At 42.3% G+C, this 27,231-nt stretch overlaps 1 protein-coding gene across 3 annotated transcripts; it reads left to right on the top strand.

Annotated features, from left to right (window-relative positions):
- The first annotated feature begins 1,515 nt into the window (after positions 1 to 1,515).
- LOC139566767 (uncharacterized) lies at positions 1,516 to 23,456 on the top strand. Of its 3 annotated transcripts, none has more exons than XM_071388064.1 (6): positions 1,516 to 1,988; positions 15,137 to 15,267; positions 15,971 to 16,144; positions 21,011 to 21,175; positions 21,784 to 21,895; positions 22,155 to 23,456. In XM_071388064.1, the coding sequence occupies exons 1-6, from the start codon at positions 1,706 to 1,708 to the stop codon at positions 23,117 to 23,119; spliced, it is 1,830 nt and encodes a 609-aa protein (XP_071244165.1). In that variant the 5' UTR covers positions 1,516 to 1,705; the 3' UTR covers positions 23,120 to 23,456. The 3 variants fall into 3 exon arrangements, with proteins under 3 accessions (XP_071244165.1, XP_071244164.1, XP_071244163.1); XM_071388062.1 differs by lacking the exon at positions 1,516 to 1,988 and adding an exon at positions 13,749 to 14,205; XM_071388063.1 differs by lacking the exons at positions 15,137 to 15,267; positions 15,971 to 16,144; positions 21,011 to 21,175; positions 21,784 to 21,895; positions 22,155 to 23,456 and adding exons at positions 2,356 to 2,486; positions 2,663 to 8,361.
- Positions 23,457 to 27,231: the final 3,775 nt, after the last annotated feature.

Here is a 27,231-nt window from a genome sequence, read left to right as displayed (position 1 = left end):
CTGCTGCGCCTTCTTCACAACGCTGTCTGTGTGGGTGGACCAATTCAGTTTGTCCGTGATGTGTACACCGAGGAACTTAAAACTTTCCACCTTCTCCACTACTGACCCGTCGATGTGGATAGGGGGGTGCTCCCTCTGCTGTTTCCTGAAGTCCACAATCATCTCCTTTGTTTTGTTGACGTTGAGTGTGAGGTTATTTTCCTGACACCACACTCCGAGGGCCCTCACCTCCTCCCTGTAGGCCGTCTCGTCGTTGTTGGTAATCAAGCCTACCACTGTAGTGTCATCCGCAAACTTGATGATTGAGTTGGAGGCGTGCATGGCCACGCAGTCGTGGGTGAACAGGGAGTACAGGAGAGGGCTCAGAACGCACCCTTGTGGGGCCCCAGTGTTGAGGATCAGCGGGGTGGAGATGTTGTTACCTACCCTCACCACCTGGGGGCGGCCCGTCAGGAAGTCCAGGACCCAGTTGCACAGGGCGGGGTCGAGACCCAGGGTCTCGAGCTTGATGACGAGTTTGGAGGGTACTATGGTGTTAAATGCTGAGCTGTAATCGATGAACAGCATTCTCTATTATTCCATGTGTAACTCTGTGTTGTTGTTTGTGTCACACTGCTTTGCTCTATCTTGGCCAGGTCGCAGTTGTAAATGAGAACTTGTTCTCAACTAGCCTACCTGGTTAAATAAAGGTGAAATAAAAAAATAATAATAATAAAGTCTCCCAGTTTTCAACTAACCCAATAGGTGGCGGTAATACACCTTTTTGGTGTAGTCTGACAATAAAAACGAAAGTAAACGGAATTCCCTGTCTCTATTGAAAAGTTTTATCATCCGGCAAATCTAATAGGAGTGACCTACTATGGAGGCATTAATATTGCTATGGAAAATCGTGAGACTGGGTGTAGTAGTGTGATTTTGCTGGATTCCAGCCTACTTGGGAATGGGCAGGAATGTAATAGTAGACCAGGTAGCCAAAGGGCTTTAAAACTATAAACTATATATAATTTATATTCCCGCTCCACTGGGTAGAGGTGAGAACAAATGCAGTGGAGGCTAGTGGGAGGAGCTATAGTTGTAATGGCTGGAATGGAATAAATGTAATGTAGTCAAACATGTGGTTTCCATATGTTTGATACCATTCAATTAATTACATTCCAGCCATTACAATGAGCCTGTCATCCTATAGCTCCCCCCACCAGCCTCCACTGGCCAAATGTAAGATTAGAGCTATTATGAGAAATGTGTGGCAGAACAGGTGGGACAGTGAGCCCAAGGGCTGGAATTTATATGCCCTCTAAAAAGGTGGGTGGACCAAGACTCAACGATCATGTAGGGCTCTTTTTTATTTTCTTAGTAGTGCAGGATAAGGCAGGAAGGTTTAGATTTTCCTTAATGTTTGTTTATTTATTGTTTTAGTTTGTAAACTGTGATTGACTACACACTCCAGTACAGTAGGTGGCGGCATGCACCTCTAACGGTTGTTTGCGGACCGCCATAACACCCTAAACGAAGAAACCGTAGTAAACGAAAGTGTACAGTGACCAAGAGCAATTTAATTGTTGTTAGACGTTTAACACCCTGGAACTCAAAATAAGATTAATTTGACCGCACAGTATCACATACTTACTCCCGGTATTCTTTAAATTTCATTGGAGACGACTTGGTTGATAGATGTTATCTAGGTAATGCTAGCTAGCTGCTAACAATGGCTAACTGTATGGTTTTTCACACTCAAATGGCATCCATCATGGAGGTGCTAGCGAATGCAGCCGTGGCTGAGATCTGTAAACTCGTAGACGACGACTATGCAGTGTTTCGTTTGGAAATAACTCAAAGCCAGAAAGAAAACAAGGCAATGCGGAGGAAACTACAGCAACTAGAAATTAAGGTGGCACGGGACCGAGCAGACAGGACAATGCGAGAGCGCGTCCTCGCCAGTCATCCTAGTAATGTCAAGATCCTCGACCGATACAGAGGAAAGGCTAAAGGTACATTTTGTCGGAGGCTGCACGGTGTGTCTCCTTTCATATAGAGCTCAGTGCTTGTCGCCCCGTTCCCCTCTGCATGTGTTCAGATGTGTTACCCAGAATTTGGTCTTGGTCTGTTTTTGGATAGTATGCAATAATTCCCCATCTTGCTCGTAGACACTATCATATTCTAACCACATTCTTGATTTATTGCATTTCCAAATATTTACTAAATGAAAACAATGTGATGCATTGAACATAATACATCAATCAATAAATAGTATATCAAGAAGTTATAAGAAGTGTTACCTTACATCCTTGCCAATTCTAGACAGTGTCAATAGAATACAATATACCTAACCACCTCTTTTCCTCCAATCACTCTCAGGTGAAGGACATCTCACTGGAGGCCACAGAAGCTTTGTGAAACCAGCAGGACAAAATACATGGAGAGATGACCAACCAATTACTGTTGATGAGGGGATAGGAAACTCAACCCAGCATGTTATCACGATAGAGGTTAGTGTTATATAAAACATGAGTTACTTTGTAAATCAAATGTAGACAGTTTATTTCAGTAGCTTCCATGTACATCCTTATTTATCTGCCATAGGGGAGCTTTTGAGACTTCCCTATGCCATTGTTATAGAATTCAACCCATGTACCTGTAATAACCTCCTCTCTTCTTGTGTCAGTCTGCAGATGCAGGTCCTGGGGTCAAGCAGGAGAGGTCTGAAGGAGAGGAGGACCCACGGCACAGCAGAGACATCCAGACTGGACCGCCCCCTGTAGCTACGGAGAACCCCACCACCGCCCAAGAGCAGTCCAGGACCCAACGCAGCTTTATGGAGGTCAGTGGAACGCTGAACACCATCCTCAAGTCAGAGACAGACACCGAGACTTTAACGGGGATAAACCGACTGGGCTGTCCACCTGCAGAGCATTTACTTTACGGCAACCTCAGCCCGAGGACTGTTCTGTCCCATCGGGACTCAGGTGACACTTTACAGACTGTCAATGATCCATCGTGTTCATACACTACAGAGACAGAGATGATACCTGGTGACATGCCTGTGGTATTAGATACACAGACTAATCCAATGAGAGGGAACTGGAACCAGTACAGTAGTAGTGTATACTCTGAACGGTGCCGAGATAAGAAAGGGGAGGGTCTGGTCATAGATGAGGTGACTGTGAAAGTGGAGGGCGACGTTTCTCTGACATGGAATGCATACGAAACTCACTTAGGAGAAGGACACTCGCAGGGCAGCACCAGTGACTTTTTAGACTACAGAGAAAGCTTAGAGACGAATCTAAATGTCGCGACCCACTCCCCTTTACACGCGTTCAAGGTTCAGGACCCATTATCCATGTCGATGGGGCCTTCCAATTCACACAGGGAACAAAAGGCCAAGGCGCGGGGAGGGGGAGCCACCTCAGGCAATAGTAAAGAGAAACGGTTCCTCTGCATGTTCTGTAACAAAGGCTTCCGCTGCCCCCAGAAGGTGGACATCCACCAGAGGGTTCACACAGGGGTGAAACCCTTCAGCTGTACCCAGTGTCACATGCACTTCGCCCAGGCATGCACCCTGAAAAGGCACCAGAGGGTCCACACAGGGGAGAAACCCTTCAGCTGTACCCAGTGTCACATGTGCTTCGCCCAGGCTGGTGACCTGAAGAGGCACCAGAGGGTCCACACGGGAGAGAGGCCTTTCGCCTGTGCGCACTGCGGGAAGAGGTTCTCAGAGAAGAGCTACCTCAGGTTACACGAGCAGAAAAAACACTCCACTCTATAACAAACACTTATATCAAAAGACAAAGATTAATTTTAGTTGTCATCAGAAAATATCCACAGATGCATTTGGATATTCCTGGGTAGAATATTACATCCAGACATTGCGTTAAGGAATACTGTATATACAGTCCCTACAGTGCATTTGGAAAGTATTCAGACCCCTTGACTTTTTCCACATATTGTTACATTACAGCCTTATTCTAAAATTGATGAAATAATTTCCCCCCCTCAATCTACACACAATACCCATAATGGCAAAGCAAAAAAACATGTTTTTAGACATTTTTGCAAATATATTAAAAATCAACTGAAATATCACATTTACATAAGTATTCAGACCCTTTACTCAGTACTTTGTTAAACACCTTTGGCAGCAATTACAGCTTCAAGTCTTCTTGGGTATGACGCTATAAGCTTGGCACACCTGTATTTGGGGAGTTTCTCCGATACTTCTCTGCAGATCCACTCAAGCGCTGTCAGGTTGGATGGGGAGCATCGCTGCACAGCTATTTTCAGGTCTCTCCAGAGATGTTAGATCGGGTTCAAGTCCAGGCTCTGGCTGGGCCACTTAAGGACATTGAGACTTGTCCCAAAGCAACTCCTGCGTTGTCCTGTTGGAATGTGAACCTTCACCCCCAGTCTGAGGTCCTGAGCGCTGTGGAGCAGGTTTTCATCAAGGATCTCTGTGCTTTGCTCTTTTCATCTTTCCCTCGATCCTGACTAGACTCCCAGTCCCTGCTGCTGAAAAATGGTGCCAGGTTTTCTCCAGACGTAATGCTTGGCATTCAGGACAAAGACTTCAATCTTGGTTTCATCAGACCAGAGAATCTTGTTTCTAGAGTCCTTTAGGTGCATTTTGGCAAACTCCAAGCAGGCTGTCATGTACATTTTACTGAGGAGTGGCTTCCGTCTGGCCACTCTACTATAAAAGGCATGATTGGTGGAGTGCTGCAGAGATGGTTGTCCTTCTGGAAGGTTCTCCCATCTCCACAGAGGAACTCTGGAGCTCTGTCAGAGTGACCATCGCGTTCTTGGTCACCTCCTTGACCAAGGCCCTTCTCCCCTGATTGCTCAGTTTGGCTGGGTGGCCAGCTCTAGGAAGAGTCTTGGTGGTTCCAAACTCCTTCCATTTAAGAATTAGGGACTCACTGTGTTCTTGGGGACTTTCAATGCTGCAGACATTTTTTGGTACCTTTCCCCAGATCTGTGCCTCGTAACAATCCTGTCTCGGAGCGCTACGGACAATTCCTTTGACCTCATTGCTTGGTTTTTGCTCTGACATGCACTGTCAACTGTGGGACCTTATATAGACAGTTGTGTCCCTTTCCAAATCATGTCCAATCAATTGAATTTACCACAGGTGGACTCCAAGTTGTAGAAACATCAAAGATGATCAATGGAAACAGGATGCAACTGAGCTGAATTTCGAGTCTCATAGCAAAGGGTCTGAATAATTATGTAAATAAGGTATGTTTTTTTATTTTTAATACATTTGCTAAAACGGTTTTTGCTTTGTCATTATGGAGTATTGTGTGTAGATTGAGGATTTATTTTTTTAATACATTTTAGAATAAGGCTGTAACGTAACAGTGTAAAGTCAAGGGGTCTGAATACTTTCCAAAGGCACTGTAGCTCCTTTCATATTTCCTTTGATCCTGACCAGTGGTGGAAAAAGGAGAAGTTATACGTGAGTATAAGTAAAGATACCTTAATAGAAAATGACTCAAGTAAAAGTGAGTCACCCAGTAAAATACTACTTGAGTAAGTCTAAAAGTATTTGGTTTTAAATATACTTAAGTATTGATCATTTCTTATTCCTTAAATTATGCAAACCAGACAGCACAAGGTTGTTTTTTAATTTTATTTATGGAGAGCCAGGGACACACTACAAACAAAGCATTTGTGTTTAGTGCATCTGCCAGATCAGAGGCAGTAGGGATGACCAGGGATGTTCTCTTGATAAGTGTGTGAATTAGACTATTTTCCTGTCAAAATGTACTTTTGGGTGTCAGGGAAAATGTATGGAGAAAAAAGTACATTATTTTCTTCACGAATGTAGTAAAGTAAAAGTTGTCAAAAATATAATTAGTAAAGTACAGATGTTTCGTGTAGGTTTATCCTGGGGTGACGTTTTGATAACCAAGTAAATCTCTCTCGGACAAGGTGAATTTGATCAATATATTCAGCTCTATTTACTCTGATTCTAAAATGCTAATTAGCATCAAAGTAGACATTCAAGACTACAAATCGCTGCAAAGCCATCTCTAGCTGACACCTTTGCTAACTGGTTTGTGTCAATTTAAAACTTGCAGAAGACAGTTCACAGAATTGTCAATTTTAAAGAAATGTAGCCAATTTATATTATACAGGCGAATATATTGATAAGTCACCTTGTCCTCGAGATTTACACCATTATCAAAACGTCACTCCAAGGTAAGCCTACATGAAACACAGTCCTTATTTTAAGTGTTTCTTAAATCCCCTATGGGACAAATGAATGGTGGAAAAACAATTGGAAGAAGTTCCTTGTTTGACCGCTAGGTTATATGGGTATTATGACTCATACTATGGTACTCTGTATGGAACTGGATGAGGTGAACTGAGGAAAGAATGAGTATGATGACGCAAAGTAGATGATTGTGATGGTTGGTGTGATGGTGTCTATAAAAATGCTTCAATGATGAAGAGTGAAAACCTTATGTTGTTTGATGCTGGTGTTTTATGAGGGAATTATAGTGCCTTAATTCATGTTTACTTGACATGAAGTAGTGAAGATGTGTGTAATGTTAAACCTTTTCCAAAGTATTCAACAATTCATTTTATCAAAGCGAGGGTACCAGATTTACAGAAAATGTAGTGTTACCATAGTGAGAAAAGTTATTCTACTTGTCACAGGTATAGTTTTGTGCAATAAAAGTACATTGTGAGTGTACAGTATGACCATGTTGTTGAAATTGAATACAAAATTGACTGACTTGTTATTTTTTGTGTCATTGCAGTGACTGAGTTTTGTATATCAGTCAAACCAAAACATACTTAATTCTTGAATCCACACGTGGATTTGTCCAGTTTTGCTGGCGGGAGAGCCAGGACCTCTGACGTGGCCGGTCACAAACCCAGGACCCTGGATCAGGAGCTTCCGTCCCAAGTTGGAACCAGGATCTCATTAAATACTGTTGAAGTAATATAGCTACAGGTTTATCTGCCTCACCTAAAGCCTATTCTGGTGGGAAGCTGCTATAGACCACCAAGTGCAAACAGTCAGTATCTGGATAACATGTGAAATGCTTGTTAATGATTGTGATAAGAGAGGTATTTTCTGGGTGATTTAAATCTTGACTGGCTTTCATCAAGCTGCCCACTCAAGAAAAAGCTTCAGACTGTAACCAGTGCCGGCAACATGGTTCAGGTTATCAGTCAACCTACCAGGGTAGTTACAAACAGCACAGGAATGAAATCAACATGTATTGATCACATCTTTACTAAATGCTGCAGAAATTTGCTTGAAAGCAGTATCCAGATCCATCGGATGTAGTGATCACAATATAGTAGCCATATCTAGGAAAACCAAAGTTCCTGAAGGCTGGGCCTAATATAGTGCATAAGAGGTCATACAATACGTTTTGTAGTGATTCCTATGTTATTAATGTAAAGAATATCTGTTGGTCCGTGGTGTGTAATGAGGAGCAGACAAGACACTGCACTTGACATATTTAAGAAGTTGCTTATTCCAGTTGCTAATCAGCATGCACCCATTAAGAAAATGACTAAAAACTTAAATCCCCATGGTTTGATGAGGAATTGAAAAATTGTATGGTTGAGAGGGATGAGGCAAGAGGAACGGCAAATAAGTCTGGCTGCACAACCGATTGGCAAGCTTATTGAGAAATCTTGTGACTAAATTGAATAAAAAGAAGAAACTACACTATGAAACAAAGATGAATGATAGTAAAATAGCTGACCAATCAGTCTGTTACCAACCTTTAAACTTTTTGAAAAAATTGTGTTTGACCAGATATAATGCTATTTTACAGTAAACAAATTGACAAACTTTCAGCATGCTTATAGAGAAGGACATTCAACAACATCACTTACACAAATGACTGATGATTGGCTGAGAGAAATTGGTGACAAGATTGTGGGGGCTGTTTTGTTAGACTTGAGTGCGGCTTTTGACATTATCGATCATAGTCTGCTGCTGGAAAAACTTGTTAGGGTTTTACACCCCATGCTATATTGTGGATAAAGAGTTACCGGTCTATCAGAACACAGAGGGTGCTCTTTAATGGAAGCCTCTCCAACATAATCCAGGTAGAATCAGGAAGTCCTTAACTATTGGGGCTAGACAGCTTCCTTTTTTCAATCTTTACTAATGAATTGCCACTGGCTTTGAAGAAAGCCAGAGTGTCTATGTATGCGGATGACTCAACACTATACATGTCAGCTACTACAGTGACTGAAATGACTGCAACACTTAAGAGTTGCAGTTAGTTTCAGAGTGGGTGGCAAGGAATAAGTTAGTCCTAAATATTTCTAAAACTAAAATCATTGTATTTGGGACAAATCATTCTCTAAACCTGAACTAAATCCTGTAATAAATCATGTGGAAATTGAGCAAATTGAGGTGACTAAACTGCTTGGAGTAACCCTGTATTGTAAACTGTCATGGTCAAAACATATTTATACAACAGGAGCTAAGATGGGGAGAAGTATGTCCATAATAAAGTGCTGCTCTACCTTAACAGCACTATCAACAAGGCAGGTCCTAGTTTTGTCACACCTGAACTACTGTTCAGTCGTGTGGTCAGGTGCCACAAAAAGGACTTAGGTTCAGAACAGGGCCGCATGGCTGGCCCTTGGATGTACACAGAGAGCTAATAGTAATAATATGCATGTCAATTTCTCCTGGCTCAAGGAGGAGGAGAGATTGACTTCATCACTACTTGTATTTATGAGAGATATTGACATGTTGAATGTACCGAGCTGTCTGTTTCAACTACTGGTGCACAGCTTGGACACCCATACATACCCCACAAGACATGTCACAAGAGGTCTCAATCCCCAAGTCCAGAACAGACTATGGAAGGAGCACAATACAACATAGAGCCATGACTACATGGAACTATATTCCACATCAAGTAACTCATGCAAGCAGTAAAATTCAAATTTAAAAATAGATGTAAAAAAAACAACACCTTATGCAACAGCAGGGACTATGAAGCAACAAACATAGGCACAGACATACACACACAATAACATACGCACTATACACACACATACACATGGATTTTGTACTGTAGATATGTGGTAGTTGTGGAGTAGGGGCCTAAGGGCAGTGTGTTATGAAAACTGTAAATGTATTGTAATGATTTTAAAATTGTATAAACTGCCTTAATTTCGCTGGAACTCAGGAAGAGTATCTGCATGGGGATCCATAATAAATACAGATACAAACCATGAGGGACAGAGATGCCACCACCACACAGAACAAAACCAATGGACAGGTGGGCTGAACAACCTCAGTCCTGGTGGTCATCAGATAGACAGTCAGGGATCCAGTCTGCAGCCCAGACCCTTCTCTTCACAGTCTCAGTGCAGGGATGGAGCAGGACCTGGGGCTGATAGAGATATATCCTCCTGTTCCTATGATACAAACACCACAGTATCCATGATGAACAGAGCAGGTCACCCTGGGATTCAACCTTCACAGGGAGTGGTGAGTGGAACCCCCTGGTGGTAGTCTTTCAGGAAGTGCATAGTGGCTCAGTTCATAGAAGGGCTTGGACCTGGGTCTAGCTTTCCTCAGCTACCTCATGGTTACTGCACCGATACAGAATGTCAGGATGGGCGTTCACCACGAGGTACCTAGCCGATAACACAACACAACACACAATCCCAACACCCAAACAACGGCTAGAGGTCAAGGAGGGAGCTCAAAGATTAACCACCTAAGGGTGGTGGCTCCTGCTTCTACCTCCTCTGGTGTCATTGGGTCACAACGTTGGAGGCGGAGCATTAGGACGGACGCAGACAAGCCGTACGCCTGCCCCACGTGTGGGAAGCGCTTTACTTAGGCAAACTATGGGAAGAAGCTACAGACCGTTCACAAGGGCAAACAATGTTACAAGAGCTTCTCCTTCCTGCTTAACCTTACCAGACATGGGAGTGTCCACAATGGGAAGAAACCGTAGCATTGTGGCTTTAGCTGACATATTTTAGTCATCATGTGAAGTGTCTTAGGGTAAGAGGGTTTTTTGGATGACTAAATCCCTCAGTTGAGCATCTGGGTATGCTGTATTTCTCACATGACACAGACTTGTTGTTTGGTGTGCTGGCATAGCCAAAACACTCATTGACGTGTAACACTATATTTCCCCTCTAAATTTTGTTTTGCCTATGTTCTATTCATAACAATTATAAATGTCTCTCTTTTTTATAACACCTTTATATTATAACATCCCTCCCCTCGACATTATTTGGCATAATCAGGTGGTACCTGTTCCTTTATGTACTATAAATAGGTGATCAAATTTGTTATTGAATGAGAATTCATGTTGTCCTTTTGATGGGTTGACCTTTAATTTGCTTGTATATTATTTAGAATTAAAATTGTCCTTGGCTTCCTTCAAACGTATAGGTTTCTGTCCTTGCCACCGATGGGAGAAATTATTTTTCAGTCATTTATGGTAATTTTTCTAAACAACTCTGCTCTGAGCTTAAAAGATACCAGAGAGTGCAAAGCTAAATCTGTTGACGAAAATAAGCCCACAAAGTGAGACATTTTTGTATGGAGTTCAATTCTTCTTTTATTCCTTGTGTTACCATTTTATTTTTAAACTGCATCGTTGGGAAGGGCTCATAAGCAAGCATTTCACAGTAAAGTATACACCAGTTGTTTTGGCAAATGCCACAAATAAAACTGATGAGTGTTGGATTCGGTCAACAACAAAAAATGTAATTGCTAATTTGCTACATGAGGCTTATTTGAGTGAATATCAGTTTCGTAATTGTTACGAATGCACTGATAGGTGGACACACGTGGCATTTCGGCAATTTACTCAAAAACTACATTAAATTGGAGTTGTGCCTGTTGTCATAGAGATACAGTTGAAGTCGGAAGTTTACATACACTTAGGTTGGGGTCATTAAAACCCGTTTTTCAACCACTCCCCAAATTTCTTGTTAACAAACTATAGTTTTGGCAAGTCAGTTAGGACATCTACTTTGTGTATGACAGAAGTAATTTTTCCAAAAATGATTTACAGACAGATCATTTCACTTATAATTAACTGTATCACAATTCCAGTGTGTCAGAAGTTTACATACCCTAAGTTGACTGTGCCTTTAAACAGCTTGGAAAATTCCAGAAAATTATGTCATGGCTTTAGAAGCTTCTGATAGGCTAATTGACATCACTAGAGTCAGTTGGAAGTGTACCTGTGGACATATTTCAGTGCCTCTTTGCTTGACATCATGGGAAAATCAAAAGAACACGCAAATTGTAGACCTCCACAACTCTGGCTCATCCTTGGGAGCAATTTCCAAACGCCTGAAGGTACCACGTTCATCTGTACAAACAATAGTACGCAAGTATAAACACCATGGGACCACGCAGCCATCATACCGCTCAGGAAGGAGACGAGTTCTGTCTCCTAGAGATGAACGTACTTTGGTGCGAAAAGTGCAAATCAATCCCAGAACAACTGCAAAGGACCTTGTGAAGATGCTGGAGGAAACAGGTAAGAAAGTATCTATATCCACAGTAAAACAGGTCCTATATCGACATCACATGAAAGGCCGCTCAGCAATGAAGATGCCACTGCTCCAAAACCGCCATAAAAAAAGCCAGACTATGGTTTGCAACTGCACATGGGGACAAAGATCGTACTTTTTGGAGAAATGTCCTCTGGAAAAAGGGGGATGCTTGCAAGCCGAAGAACACCATCTCAACCGTAAAGCACGGGGGTGGCAGCATCATGTTGTGGGGATGCTTTGCTGCAGGAGGGACTGGTGCACTTCACAAAATAGATGGCATCATGAGGCAGGGAAAATTATGCGACTATATTGAAGCAACATCTCAAAACATCAGTCAGGAAGTTAAGCTTGGTCACAAATGGGTTTTCCAAAAGGACAATGACCCCAAGCATACTTCCAAAGTTGTGGCAAAATGGCTTAAGGACAAAGTCAAGGTATTGGAGTGACCATCACAAAACCCTGACCTCAATCCTATAGAAAATGTGTGGGCAGAACTGAAAAAGCGTGTGCGAACAAGGAGGCCTACAAACCTGACTCAGTTACACTAGCTCTGTCAGGAGGAATGGGCCAAAATTCACCCAACTTATTGTGGGAAGCTTGTGGAAGGCTACCCGAAACATTTGACCCAAGTTAAACAATTTAAAGGCAATGCTACCAAATACTAATTGAATGTATGTAAACTTATGACCCACTGGGAATATGATGAAAGAAATAAAAGCTGAAAGAAATAATTCTCTCTACTATTATTCTGACATTTCACATTCTTAAAATAAAGTGGTAATCCTAACTGACATAAGACAGGGACTTTTTACTAGGATTAAATGTCAGGAATTGTGAAACTGAGTTTAAATGTATTTGGCTAAGGTGTATGTAAACTTCCGACTTCAACTGTAGATGATAGAGAACTCATCATGGATATAATCCATTTTAGCATAGACATTGCCATTGAAGGCTTCCACCATTTTATAGTAGTCAACTGGGTGGGGATTCTTATGCGTTGGGAGCAATCAGCCAATAAAGAAGAAAATTGACTACTTTAAAAATGGAGATAGCTTCAATGGTACTGTCATAGACTGTATAAATATGCCCATACTGTCAGACACAAAGAGGATACCACGTTCAAAACAACTGGGAACTCTGAAATCTAAAGAGAACTGAGAAAAAAGAAAAAAAAAACGTCATCCATCTTGGAATTCCAAGACATGATTTGACAGTCCCCCCCCCCAGAGTTCCCAGTTGTCTTGAAAGCACCATCAGTACTCTCTTGTTTTTTATTTTATTATTTGTGTACTTGTTTGACATTTTACTGCATTGTTAGGAGCTAATAACATAAGCATTTCGCTGCACTTGCTATATCATTTACTAAATTGTGTACACGAACAATTACATTTTGATCTCTCTCGTTGGCCTGTTGTTCCCACTTGCATCGGCCCTCACATTAGCTAGACTGTTCCCGCCTGATCTCACCTCCTCCCGCCTGCCTTCCATCTTTAAAGGACAAGTCTTTCCATTTTTAGAGAGGTCACTTGAATATCTTGCCAATATAATAGAAAATGGTTTAAGAGCTTTGGTGTGTAATGTAATAGCAGAACCTTATTTCCAGTGGTGTAAAGTACTTAAGTAAAAAATATCTGTACTTTACCAGTTCTATTTTTGACAACTTTTACTCCACTATATTCCTAAAGAAAATATGTACTTTTTACTCCCATACATTTTACCTGACATCAAAAAGTACTCCTTACATTTAGAATTCTCAGGCAGGACAGCAATATGGTCCAATTCATGCACCTATCAATATAAGGCATTGTCATCCCTACTGCCTCCAATCTGGCGGAATCATTAAACACAAATACTGCATTTGTCAATTATGTCTGAATGTTGGTGTGCCCCTGTCTGTCCATAAATAAAAATAACAAGAAAGTCGTGCTGTCTGGTTTGCTTAATATAAGGAATTTGATGTATAGCATTTTCTTTTTACTTTTACTAAAAAGTATGACAATTGAGTACTTTTTCCACCACTGTACATCTAAAACCAGATACTTTTACTCAATTAGTATTTAACTGGGTGACTTTTACAAATGACTTTTATCATTTTCTATTAAGGTGTATTTACCTTTACTCAAGTATAACAAGTGAGTACTTTTTCCACCACTGCATATTTTAAGAACAGCGCAAATACCATTTTTTTTTTTACATTTAGCCACACCCTTTGAGCTATGACGCCTACCAATAACTTATATTCAGCGTAAACGGAAGTAAACAATGAACAAGAACAATTTCCACGTTAGCGTTTTTATTTAGACGTTTATGGACACAATGGAACTCAAAATATGACTAACTTAACTGCACAGCATCGCATACTTACCCCAGGTAGTGTTTAATTCGCGCTGGAGACTGGACTTAGTTGATAGATGTTATCAAGGTAGGGCTAGCTAGCTGCTATGATTTTTCACACTCAAATAGCCTCCATCATGGAGGTTCTAGCGAATGCAGCCGTGGCGGAGGTCTGTAAACTCGTCGATGACGACTATGCAGTGTTTCGTTTGGAAATAACTCAAAGCCAGAAAGAAAACAGGACATTGCGGAGGAAACTACAGCTACTGGAAATGAAGATGACACGGGAGCGCGTACTAGCCAGTCGTCCCAGTAGTGTCAAGATCCTCGACCGATACAGAGGAATGGCAAGAGGTACATTTTGTAGAAGGCCGAGGCTGTGGGGCCTGTCGCCCCGTTCCCCTCTGCGCATGTGTGACTTTAGATGCGTTAACCCAGAGATGAAGAGGCGAAACGAGAGTTTTTCTCAACCCAAAATCTGTCCACGAAAATAAGTCCAGGAAGGCATTTTTGTATGGAAATAAAGGGGTGTCGAATTTTGTCAATATAACATGTAATGGCTAATTTCCTACGTGAGGCTTATTTGATCAATATACGTTTCATAATGGTTAGGTTGTTACCGATGCACTGATATAAGTGGCATTTCTGCAAATCTGGAAAAAAACACCTTTATATCAGAGTTTTGCCTGTCATAGAGATAGATAGAGAACTCATCATGGATGTAACCCGTTTTTAGAATGGACATTGCCATTGAGGGCTTCCACAATTTTAAAGTAGTAGTCAACTGGGTGGGGATTCCTATGAGTTGGGAGCAATCAGCCAAAGAAGAAGAAGAAAATTGACTAATTTAAAATAGAGAGCCTGAATGGCGCTGCCCATGCTCGCAGACTCTATAATGGCACAGATACAAAGAAGAGTCATCTATATACTTCCTCCCGCCTGCCTTCCATCTTTGAGGACATTATTATCAGGGCTGTCACTCGTCATATCTTGTCAATATAATGGAAAGTCTTTGGTTAACCAATTAACCAGAATTGGGTCTTTGTCAGTTTTTGGATTGTATGCAATAATTCCCCTGATTACTTATCTATCTTGCACAAAGACATTCCTATTATTTAATAATTGAAAACAATAAGATGCATGGATTATAATCAATCTATAAATAGTATATCAACCAGTTTTGCGAAGTGTTACCTTACCTAGAATTCTAAAACTGTCAAGTGTGTAGCGTTGAGCATTGATAGTAGCTAACCTAACCACCTCTTTCCCCCAATCACTCTCTCAGGTGAAGGACATCTCACTGGAGGCCACAGGAGCTTTGTGAAGGCAGCTGGACACAATACATGGAGAGATGACCAACCAATCACTGTTGATGAGGGGAGTGGAACCTCAACCCAGCACATTATCATGATAGAGGTTAATGTAATAGTATTTATTTATTTTTTTTTTAAATTTTTTATCCCCTTTTCTCCCCAATTTTCGTGGTATCCAATCGCTAGTAATTACTATCTTGTCTCATCGCTACAACTCCCGTACGGGCTCGGGAGAGACGAAGGTCGAAAGTCATGCGTCCTCCGAAGCACAACCCAACCTAGCCGCACTGCTTCTTAACACAGCGCGCCTCCAACCCGGAAGCCAGCCGCACCAATGTGTCGGAGGAAACACCGTGCACCCGCCCCCTCGGTTAGCGCGCACTGCGCCCGGCCCGCCACAGGAGTCGCTGGAGCGCGATGAGACAAGGATATCCCTACCGGCCAAACCCTCCCTAACCCGGACGACGCTAAGCCAATTGTGCGTCGCCCCACGGACCTCCCGGTCGCGGCCGGCTGCGACAGAGCCTGGGCGCGAACCCAGACTCTGGTGGCGCAGCATAGCACTGCGATGCAGTGCTCTAGACCACTGCGCCACCCGGGAGGCAATGTAATAGTATTACATCAAATTTACAGTACATCAAATGTGACCAGTTTATTTCAGAAAGGTTCCCCACCGCTATTCACTTGCTTACATGTACTGTACATACTTATTTATCTGCCATAGGGGAGCTTGCGAGACTTCCCTACGACATTGTTATACAATTCAACCCATGTACCGGTAATAACCTCCTCTCTTCTTGTGGCAGTCTGCAGATACAGAGGCTGCAGGTCCTGGAGTCAAGCAGGAAAGGTCTGAAGGGGAGGAGGACCCACAGCACAGCAGAGACATCCAGACTGAAGTGGCTGGAGCACCCCCTATAGCCACGGAGGTCCCCAGCGCCGCCCCAGTGCTGCCCAGGACCCGAGGCAACATCACGGAGGTCAGTGGAACGCCGAACGCCGTCCTCAAGCCAGAGACAGACACTGAGACTTTAACACACAGGCTCTTACACACAGGATCTGACCACAGATCAGACCCAGAGAGACTGGGGCTGGGTAGACTGGGCTGTCCTCCTGCTCCTGGCTCAGAGTATTTACCGGTATTTCACCAGGGCCAGAGGACGGTTCATTCCCGTGATGGTGATGGTGACACGTTAAACACTGGCGGTGATGATCCGTCTTGTTCTTACGCTACAGAGATGGACCCTGGCAACATATCCTTGGGTTTAGAGACACAGACTGATCTGTCTAGAGGGGACTGGAACCGATACAGTGGTAGTGTATACACTGAAGGATGCCAAGATAAGAAAGTGGAGGTTATAGTCGTAGATGAGGTGAAAGTGGAGGGCGATGCTCCTCCCACGTGGAATGCAGATTGTCACCTAGGAGACGGACACTCACAGGGCAGAGATTTCTTAGATTACCGGGAAAGCTTAGAGACAAATCTAAATGTCACAACCCAGTCTCCTTTACACGCGTTCAGGGATCGCGACCTAGTGTCAACATCGATGGGGCCTTCCGATTCACATGGCCGCGTCCTTTTCGATCAGGTATTGAACTCAAATGACAGGGCTAGAGCCCAGGCTCCGGGAGGAGGAACCACATCAGGCAATAGTAAAGAGAAGCGGTTCCTCTGCATGTTCTGTAACAAAAGCTTCAGCTGCTCCCAGAATGTGGAGATCCACCAAAGGGTCCACACAGGGGAGAAACCCTTCAGCTGTACCCAGTGTCATATGCGCTTTGCCCAGGCTGGCCACCTGAAGAGGCACCAGATGGTCCACACAGGGGAGAAACCCTACAGCTGCCCCCAGTGTGAGAAGAGGTTCTCCCGCCAGGACCAGCTGAAGATCCACCTGAATGTCCACACGGGAGAAAGGCTGTTTGCATACAAACGCACTGCGGGAAGAGGTTCTCAGAGAGGCTCTACCTCAGGTTGCACCAGCAGAAAAACCATTCCCCTCTATAACATAGAAAGTAACCATTCCACTCAATAGCTTCTGATGTTTAGATCAAACCCTGCATCAACAACAAAGAGGAATTTTCAGCAATAAAGATCTACAGATGCATTTGGAATAACAAGTGTAACAGATTTCAGGGTTGAATATTCCTGGGTAGAATATTGCATCCAGACATTGTGTGATATACAATGGGGTGATAAAGATGAGCAATAATGACTTTATTAAATAAATAATTCAAACACTGAGCTATATTGTATGTAATTTAGAAAATCTAAATAGAATTTATATATTATTTTATACTAATAAAATTGCTCAGAGAAAAATATTTTGTTTAACAAGTAATACTTTTTTCTCAAAAAGGTAGAGGTCCAAATTATTATCACTGCTAAAGATTCTTATAGATAAAGTAGCCAAGTTTGATATTTGGTCCCATATTCCTAGCACACAATGTCTAAATCCAACTTGTGACTTTACAAACTTATTGGATGCATTTGCTGTTTTGGTTGTGTTTCAGATTATTTTGTGCCCACTAGAAATGAATGGAAAATAACCTTTTACTGCAGTGGGCTAAATCAGGGTCACACAGAGTGTTTCTAGGTAGTCTTAAACAAATCTACTTTGAAACAAAAGTATACTCCTCACACACATGGTTATGGGCTTAAAAAAAGACACTTGTACCATGTCTGATATAGAGTTGAAATGTATAAATGTTTGGCTTTGCATAACAATATTATACTTTATATACATCAAAGACTGAAATATAACAAACCATTTGAAATAGAAACACCGGATTAAAAAAAAAAAAAAAAAAAAGAGTGTCTATTAATAACATTCCACCAGTGAGGTCACTAGAGGGCAATTTGGTCAGTTGACTGCAGGAATTAAGTATTTCTACATCAAGCTTGTGACTCTACAAATTTGTTGGATGCATTCGCTGTTGGTTTTGGTTGTGTTTCAGATTATTTTGTGCCAAATAGAAATTAATGGTAAATAATGTATTGTGTCATTTTGGTGTCACTTTTGTTGTAAATAAGAATAGAATATGTTTCTAAACACTTCTACATCAATGTGATTACTACCATGATTACTGATAATCCTAAATAAATTGTGAATAATGATGAATGAGAAAGTTACAGGCACACATATCATACACCCATGTTGGGCTGTGGTGGTCATGAAATTTTGTCAGCTGGTTATTGCCTTGCAAAAGACTGCCGGTCTTACTGTAATTGACCGTTAATTAACATAAACACGTTTAGCATCTCCATGCCTTCACACATATAAGCTGCATACAAGCCACTGATGAAGAAAAAAATGCTTTACTCTCCCAATAATTACAGAGGGCACTGTAGCTAGCTAGCTAAGGTTAGCATGCTAGCTACACTGACAGCGTCCTCAACCGCATGGAAGTTACCGCACCCAATTCGTGAATATGTATAAGTAGCCTTTGTCATTCTTTGGAGGTGGATCCTAAACGTGCATTTCCTCCACTTCTTCTATGGTGGGGGAGTCCTTTGATGTACAGTCACATTCACCGTAACCTCTTCCCCAGGCTATTGTGCACAGCACATATGAGGAAGTGTCTGGTGGACGAGATTACATCACAGTAGTTGTCTGAGGAAGAGGTGACATGAGAGGATTTACTCTGCCCACAATCTGTACACGTTTGGGGTTTGAAATGGTTCAGGGAAAATAACCGAAAACCGGAAAATAATTACGTTTTTAGAAGAACAGAATAAGAACCGGGAACGAAAGTGATCTATACTGTTCTGCAACAAAAGCGTTATTTTAAAAGCATGGGAACCGGTTAATAAATGTATTTTATGTTCTAGGCATTTGTTTCCAGTCCCCCAAAAAACGCAACAAAGCGAAGCGCCTATGCAAAGCCCGCACTCTGTCACTCAGAAACGTATTCCAGTGTCTGCCTGCCTGCCAGCTGAAAATCTTTGCCAGTGTGTGTGTGTATGCTACCTGCCCCTCCCCACCGAAGCGTAGTCTACTAGTGACGTTGCAAGCGTGATTCAGAAATCAGGGAGAAAGATTTTTAATTAAATAATGGATTAACTTTTTCTGTGCTGGTTAAGGATACTATAGTTATCACGTTTCACAATGGATTGATTAACTACAAGAAGGTAAGATGTGTTTTTGTTTTAATTCTGGTGCCGCTCTGCACATAATGTTATTAGATAGCTAACTAGCTAGCACTGGTCCAACGTTAAGCCAACTCTCTGAAGCTCAAAGACATCCAAAGTTCCTTCATAGAAGGCCGCTCCTCTGTAGGTTTAATTCTGTGGGCCTAATTCAGCTAATGCATGTCATAACAACAAAATGCCCAGCGCGTCAACCTAAACTCCTCTTCCACCCTCTCTTGCTCTATCCCCACCCTCTCTTGCTCTATCCCCACCTGCAGTCGCATTTCGCTCCCAAGACTTGTCTGTCCAATGCATGTAAATAGCTTGCCCGCTACATAACAAGCTGTTCTATCCTCACTGATTTGGTGAAGTAGTTTCATGTCGAGCTAGCTGTAAAAACATTTTAGATTTCAGGCGTTTAAAAAGGAACCGAAAGGAACGATATAAATCATAGTTTTTTTTGGTTTGGTTCGAACCGGTTCAGAACTTTGTTTTACTGGCCGGATCAGTGGAAAGGAACAAGGGGAAAAAATGGTTGTGTTCAGAACTAAAGGATTGGAAAATAATTTTGGTTACAATCCCTGGTCCGTGTGAGATAAGCCATGTTTTGTATGGAGGCCGATGAGAGTGTCGAACTACGTGAAAATTATTTGATCGAAAATAAGTTTCGTAATGTTTAGGCTGTTACAAATGTACTGATATAGTGGATGCGGTTGGTATTACGGCAACTTTGAGAAAAACAATTTAGTTGTGCCTCTTGTTCATTCATGTATCTGCCCTCTCATTGGCTAGATATCGCCTACCTTCCATCGTTTAGGACATGCATTTCTATTGTTTGAGCGGTCACTCGAATATCTTGTCAACATAATAGATCATCTTTGTCTGAGTTCACAGCTGGCGGTGCCTCATCGCAATTGGTTATTCCCCATCATTTGCAACAATGTCATTGAGCTTCATCACTATCTTTCCTTTGAGGTACCTTTGCTGTTTATAAACTTTTATGAATTGATTTTACTCCTGGCTACTCTGAGCTGGGAGTTTTTGTTGTTGTCTTAAAACAGGTTTTAACATGATGCCAAGGACCTTTTCTGAGAGCTTTGTGGATACGGGCCCTAATCTCACCCCATTCTGCATACACCCAACAGTGCTTTATAACCAATATACACTTACTTACTAAATATACCTACTCATACCGACACCCTAATAAACATCTACTGTATGTAACGGATGTGAAATGGCTAGCTAGTTAGCGGGTACACGCTAATAGCGTTTCAATCAGTTACGTCACTTGCTCTGAAACCTAGAAGTAGTGTTTCCCCTTGCTCTGCAAGGGCCGCGGCTTTTGTGGAGAGATGGGTAACGACGCTTCGTGGGTGACTGTTGTTGATGTGTGCAGAGGGCCCCTGGTTCGCGCCCGTGTCGGGGCGAGGGGACGGTCTAAAGTTATACTGTTACATATACATGTCAAAAAAGTTTGGTCAGGTTTGTCTGATAATGACTTTTGACTTATCATAGCTGATTTATTTGTACCCACAACCACATATTTATGTCCGCCATGATGGGTTTAACAACAATGAAGTAATTCTGTAACTACAGTATAGGACTCAAATGTAGTGGGGATGGGTAAACACTCCATGTTGAAAGTGTGTTTATTATCTGTGTGTGTGTACGTACCTGAGGGAGTGTATGTATAATCTGTATCATCTCTCTCTTCCAGGAGAATGAGGGTCCGGAGGTGCTGCGGGTGAAGGAGGAGGGGTGTGAGGAGGGTCTGGGGAACCCTGAGGGAACCATGGTCATTGAGGACAACCAGACTACACCACCTCCTGAACCCACAGAGGAAACAGCTGAGCAGCACAGGACCACACACAGTCTAACTGAGGTGAGCCCACTGTGAACTACTGTCTGTATCCACAAAGTATCTTAGAGTAGGAGTACTGATCTAGGATCAGTTTTGCCTTTTAGATCATAATAAATAACATTATTTGGAAAGTTCCTAGATCAACACTCCTACTCTGAGACTCTGTGGATATGGGCCCAGGTCTTGATTCAATTTGTCTTAAGTGTGGGACCAGGCCTTTGAATTATCAAACCATTCGGGATTTTGGCAATGAAAACTGGAAGTCTTCAGTTACAGCTAGCGTGCTAGGGGTACCCAAACATTTCCATTCATTGTGCTAAGCTAGTTAGCGTTACTGGATGCAGATACATAATAATGGTATCCACACGTTCATCTGACTCTGGGGAAGTATAAGAGTGTCTGCTAGGTGACTAAAATGTAAATGTAGATAAAGGGCTTCATTGCCGAAATCCTGAACTATTCCTTTAAAGAGTGTCAAGTAATCAAATCAACTCTTTTGCATAGTATGAAATCAACATGTTTGCATTGTACTCATAGCAATGCCTCATTGCCCAATCAGAAGATGATCCATAGCAGGGTGCTGATATCAGATTTCTTGATCCAACATCTTCTCACTTTGTATCTTACAGTCAGTAGACATGGAGGATGGGAAGCCTAATCTGCTGCTGGTCAAAGAAGAGACAATAGAAGATGGAGCAGAGAGCTTTGATCTGCTGAGTGGACTAAAGATGGGGGAGCAAGGTAAGAGAGCTATTATTTTCTCTTCATTCATAAAATGAAATCAATACAACTTACACTGAATGACCAGTTTATCTAGTACCGGGTCGAAATGCCCTTTGCCTCCAGAACAGCCTGAAAAGGTCATACTGGTCAAGGTCATACATTATAAAAAACACACATTATAATGTATCAACTTGACCAGGTTATTGACCAAAAGAAACTCCATATGTAGAGCTCTCTGCCATGTTTGTAAAGTCTATTTTCTAACCTCTTCCTGCAGGTGGTTGGCTGGAGGTTAAAAGAGGAGACTGGGAGGCCATCTTGGATTCCAAGACCCAGATGGGTGCAGCCATGGGCCCAGGGTACGACATCACCGAGGAGGCCAGAACCAGAGGCGACATAGTGAAGGTCAATGGATGGGACAGCGTCCTCAACTCTGGGCTGGGGAACAAGACTGTTAATCCCAACCAGAAACAGAGAGTGGAACACAAAACAACATCCGAATTTAGTCTCCATGACAACAAACTTGTTGAAACCAGGGCGAGACGTAGATTTGGTCTGCAGGGACAGGGCAGTGTCCATATGCAGCTAGAGAGAACAGACATAGACTCAGCTAGCGATGCTCCGTCCTGCTCCTATAGTTGTGATTCAGAGAGACTGATGGCGCCTCAGGTTAACCCCCTAACAGGTGCTGCCTTCAGCCTGCCTTCTATAGGATCTATCAACTGGAACATGGATCCTGAAACAACACAGACACACCCTGGCCTTCATCCTCCTCACACTCTCCTAATGTTAAACCAGACCTCAGACAATGCCAGTGCATCAACACTAAATGGCTACACAAGCCCATTGAAAAATTACAGTAGTAGTAGCGCTATCAGTTGTTCCGGTGGAAAAGTGAAGTGCTTCCCGTGTTCGTTCTGTGGGAAGGTCTTCAGTTTCCCCAAACAGGTGGAGATCCACCAGAGGATGCACACGGGGGAGAAACCGTTCGGTTGCCACCTGTGCCGGGCCAAATTCTCCCACTCGTCCAGCCTGAAGAGGCACCAGAGGGTCCACACAGGGGTGAAACCCTTCAGCTGTACCCAGTGTCAGATGTGCTTTGCCCAGGCTGGTCACCTGAAGAGGCACCAGAGGGTCCACACGGGAGAGAGGCCGTTCGCCTGTACGCACTGCGGGAAGAGGTTCTCAGAAAGGAGCTACCTCAGGATACACCAGCATAAAATGCACAGGGCCCATGTATAGACTATAGTGACATTTAATGTAGTTAGTTTGTTTGTAGTTAATTCTGGTGGTTTTGGATGTAGTAGCGAATTGGATGAGGTGAACTGAGGAACGAATGAGTATGATGACTAGATGATATGTCACGCCTGCTCCCGCTCCTCCTCTCTGGCGCTCGAGGGCGCCAGGCTGCCCATCATTACGCACGCCTGTCACCGTTATTACGCACATCAGCGCTCGCTGGACTCATTGCCTTGTTGATTGCCCCGTGTCAGCATTATTGTAGTTTTTGTTTTCCCCTGTCCAGGCGCTGTCCGTATTCTATTCCTGTCTGTGTTTTATTAAATGTTCACTCCTTGTACTTGCTTCTCGTCTCCAGCGTCTGTCCTCACATGATATTGTCTGTAAAAATGCTTCACTGATGAAGAGTGACAACCTTGTCCCTTTAGGTTGATACTGGTGTTTTATAATGAGATACGGATGGTGCCTTAATTCATGTTTACTTGACATGAAGATGTGTGTAATGTTGAACCTTTTCCAAAGTATTTTTAAATACATTTTATCAAAGCAAGGGTACAAGATTTACAGAAAATGTAGTGTTACCATAGTGAGAAAATATATTATACTTGTCACGTATCGTTTTGTGCAATAAATGTACTGTACTTAAAAGTTAAGTACATGACCATTTTGTTGAATTTAAATACAAAATTGACTGACTGTTATTTTTGTATCATTACAGGGACTGAGTTTCCCTTATCTCAGTCAAACCAAAGTATTATACTTAATTCTTGAATCAACACATGGATTTTTAAAAATAAACTCCAATAGCTCCATATTGTTAGGTACAATCACGGTGGTTGTGTCCGAATACCCAAACTGGGGTCCTAGATACTAGGTCCTTTGAGTATGAGAAAAAATAAAGATTAATAGCATAGCTGTGGGAAGTAGGGGTGCTGAGGGTGCTGCAGTACACCCTGATAAATCTAAGAAAAAAATCATATACATTTCCACTAAATTTGTTAACTAGGCATTTGTTACTTCCTCGTTCGACATTACCCCTACCCTAAACATCTTCTCACGGCCATGTTTAATAGTATGCGACATTTAGAAAATAGAGTTTACTTTAAATGCCTGAATGTCATACTCATTTTGGCACTGACAACAGCTGATCAATTAGATATGGGGACATGCTATCGAAATCAACTAATAGCGGGAAACAACGCAATCACGCATGACGCATTCCCAGTATGCAAACTAGAAGGTTCAGTAGTATGCAACATTTTGAAACCAGAGTATGGTTTAAATGCCAGGATGATATACTCATCTCAGCTCTTCAACTAGTAGAACTCGATGCACACTTTTCCACAATGCATTGGAAGCGGTGGGCTGCGAGTGATAGGCCCTAGTTCTCTTCAAGTTAGTGATGGGGGCTTAAATCAAATTGTGCCGAAAAACTATTAATTACTCTGAGCTTTTAAAAACAATGTACATTAGTGACATGCTGGTCAGCAATGAAAAGCAGCGTTTGATGTTCATCTAGAAGTTTTTCCCACAATATTAATAAAATCTCTGTGGAGCAGTGGTTAGTCACAGGTCGCCCTGTTTTTGGTGTCCCAGACGAATGTTGGTGAAATTTTATTTTATTTAACCTTCATTTAACTAGGCAAGTCAGTTAAGAATAAATTCTTATTTACAATGACAGCCTACCAAAAGGCAAAATGCCGCCTGGGATTAAAAATGTAATTAAATAAAAATATAGGACAAAACACACATCACAACAAGAGAGACAACACTGCATAAAGAGAGACCTAGGATGACAAAATAGCATGGCAGCAACACATGACAACACAGCATGGTAGCGACACAACATGACAACAACATGGTAGCAGCACAACATGGTACACACATTGTTGGACACAGACATCAGCAAAAAGAGCAAGAAGGTAGAGACAACAATACATCATGCAAAGCAGCCACAACTGTCAGTAAGAGTGTCCATGATTGAGTCTTTGAATGAAGAGATTGAGATAAAACTGTCCAGTTTGAGTGTTTGTTGCAGCTCGTTCCAGTTGCTTACTGCAGCGAACTGAAAAGACGAGCGACCCAGGGATGTGTGTGCTTTGGGGACCTTTAACAGAATGTGACTGGCAGAACAGGTGTTATATGTGGAGGATGAGGGCTGCAGTAGATATCTCAGATAGGGGAGAGTGAGGCCTAAGAGGGTTTTATAAATAACAACAACCAGTGGGTCTTGTGACGGGTATACAGAGATGACCAGTTTACAGTAAAGTATGGAGTGCAGTGATGTGTCCTGTACGGAACATTGGTGGCAAATCAGATGGCCGAATGGTAAAAAACATCTAGCCGCTCAAGAGCACACTTACCTGCCGATCTGTAAATTATGTGTCCGTAATCTAGCAATGGTAGGATGGTCATCTGAATCAGGATTAGTTTGTTAACTGGGGTGAAAGAGGAATGATTATGATAGAGTAAACCAAGTTGAGATGTAACCTTAGCCTGCAGCTTTGATATGTGCTGAGAGAAGGACAGTGTACCGTCTAGCCATACTGCCAAGTACTTGTATGAGGTGACTACCTCAAGCTCTAAACCCTCAGAGGTAAATCACACCAGTGGGGAGAGGGCATTCTTACAAAACCACATGATCTTTGCTTTGGAGGTGTTCAGAACAAGGTTAAGGGCAGAGAAAACTTGTAGGACATTAGGAAATCTTAGTTGCAGAATGTTTAACACAAAATCCAGGGAGGGCCCAGCTGAGTATAAGACTGTATCATCTGCATATAAATAGATGAGAGCTTCCTACTGCCTGAGGTATATTGTTGATGTAAATTGAGAAGAGCGTGGGGCCTAGGATCAAGCCTTGGGGTACTCCCTTGGTGACAGGCAGTGTCTGAGACAGCAGATGTTCTGACTTTATACACTACACTCTTTGAGAGAGGTAGTTCGCAAACCAGGCCAAAGACCCCTCAGAGATACCAATACTCCTTAGCCGGCCCACAAGAATGGAATGGTCTACCATATCAAAAGATTTGGCAAAGTCAATAAAAATAGCAGCACAATATTGCTTAGAATCAAGGGCAATGGTGACATCATTGAGGACCTTTAAGGTTGCAGTGACACACCCATAACCTGAGCGGAAACCAGATTGCATACCAGAGAGAATACTATTGACATCAAGAAAGTCAGTCAGTTGATTATTGACAAGTTTTCCTACCCTTTTGATAAACAGGGCAAAATAAGGACTAACCGTGGCTGCCTTCCAAGCAATGGGAACCTCCTCAGAGAGGAGAGACAGGTTAAAAAGGTCAGAGATAGGCTTGGCGATTACAGGGCCAGCAACTTTAAAGAAGAAAGGGTCTAAAGTGTAGAGAATCATTATATAATCTAAACCGCTGTGAAATATATTTCCCATAACCACAAATATTTTTTTTTCAGCTGTTTGAAGCTGGTTTACAAAACCGAAAGTAAAATAAGAAAAAAATCAAACTTAAGAATGAGAAGCATAGAAATAGCGCACATAGAACTGATCTACCAAGTCTTAGATGTGTTTTCAATGATAATGGTGGATCTATAACTCATATTTCTATGTGCATTTGGTTGGGTCGCCCAAAAAGTTACATATTGCAGCTTAAATGTAAATGTTCCCTTCACTGTATGGAATTTACTTTTCTTTTGTACCCCCATCCAGTTAATGGTGACAATATACCTTTTGAAGCTAGTTCACCATAATAAACAAAGAGGAAGAAGTCTGCTGGACACAGAGAAGGGAAGTTAAAGGCACGCCCAGACCTGATAATAGAGCTGTTGCCACTTTATAAGGTGGGGCAGAAAGAGTGTAAGGTCGGTTTTCTATGGGTCTCAGCTCATGTTGGGGCAGCAGATAAGGTAGCAGATAAGGTAGCTCTGAAGAGGGAGGAGGTAGATGTTGTGGTCCTGTTAGGGGGGATGGAACGTATGAGCATCAAAGCAGAGGGGTTGACACAGGAGTGGCAACGTGAGTGGGAGAGAGAGGAGCTAAGAAGGCAGTTTTTCTCTATCCAGAAATCTGGGTGGAAGGTCTGTTGGTATCTGGGAGTGAAAGGAGGGATGGGGTTCTGTTGACAAGGCTGAGGTTCGGT

Source organism: Salvelinus alpinus, chromosome 39, assembly GCF_045679555.1.
Source record: "Salvelinus alpinus chromosome 39, SLU_Salpinus.1, whole genome shotgun sequence".
NCBI classification, from domain to species: domain Eukaryota; kingdom Metazoa; phylum Chordata; class Actinopteri; order Salmoniformes; family Salmonidae; genus Salvelinus; species Salvelinus alpinus.
This window is presented reverse-complemented; position numbering and strand designations above follow the sequence as displayed.

Excerpts from the sequence above, each read along its gene's own strand:
- LOC139566767 (XM_071388064.1), top strand. The coding sequence starts at position 1,706 with ATGGCTAACTGTATGGTTTTTCACACTCAAATGGCATCCATCATGGAG. Across the intron at positions 15,268-15,970 it reads AGCACATTATCATGATAGAG|TCTGCAGATACAGAGGCTGC; the intron begins GTTAATGTAATA and ends TTCTTGTGGCAG. Across the intron at positions 21,176-21,783 it reads CCACACACAGTCTAACTGAG|TCAGTAGACATGGAGGATGG; the intron begins GTGAGCCCACTG and ends TGTATCTTACAG.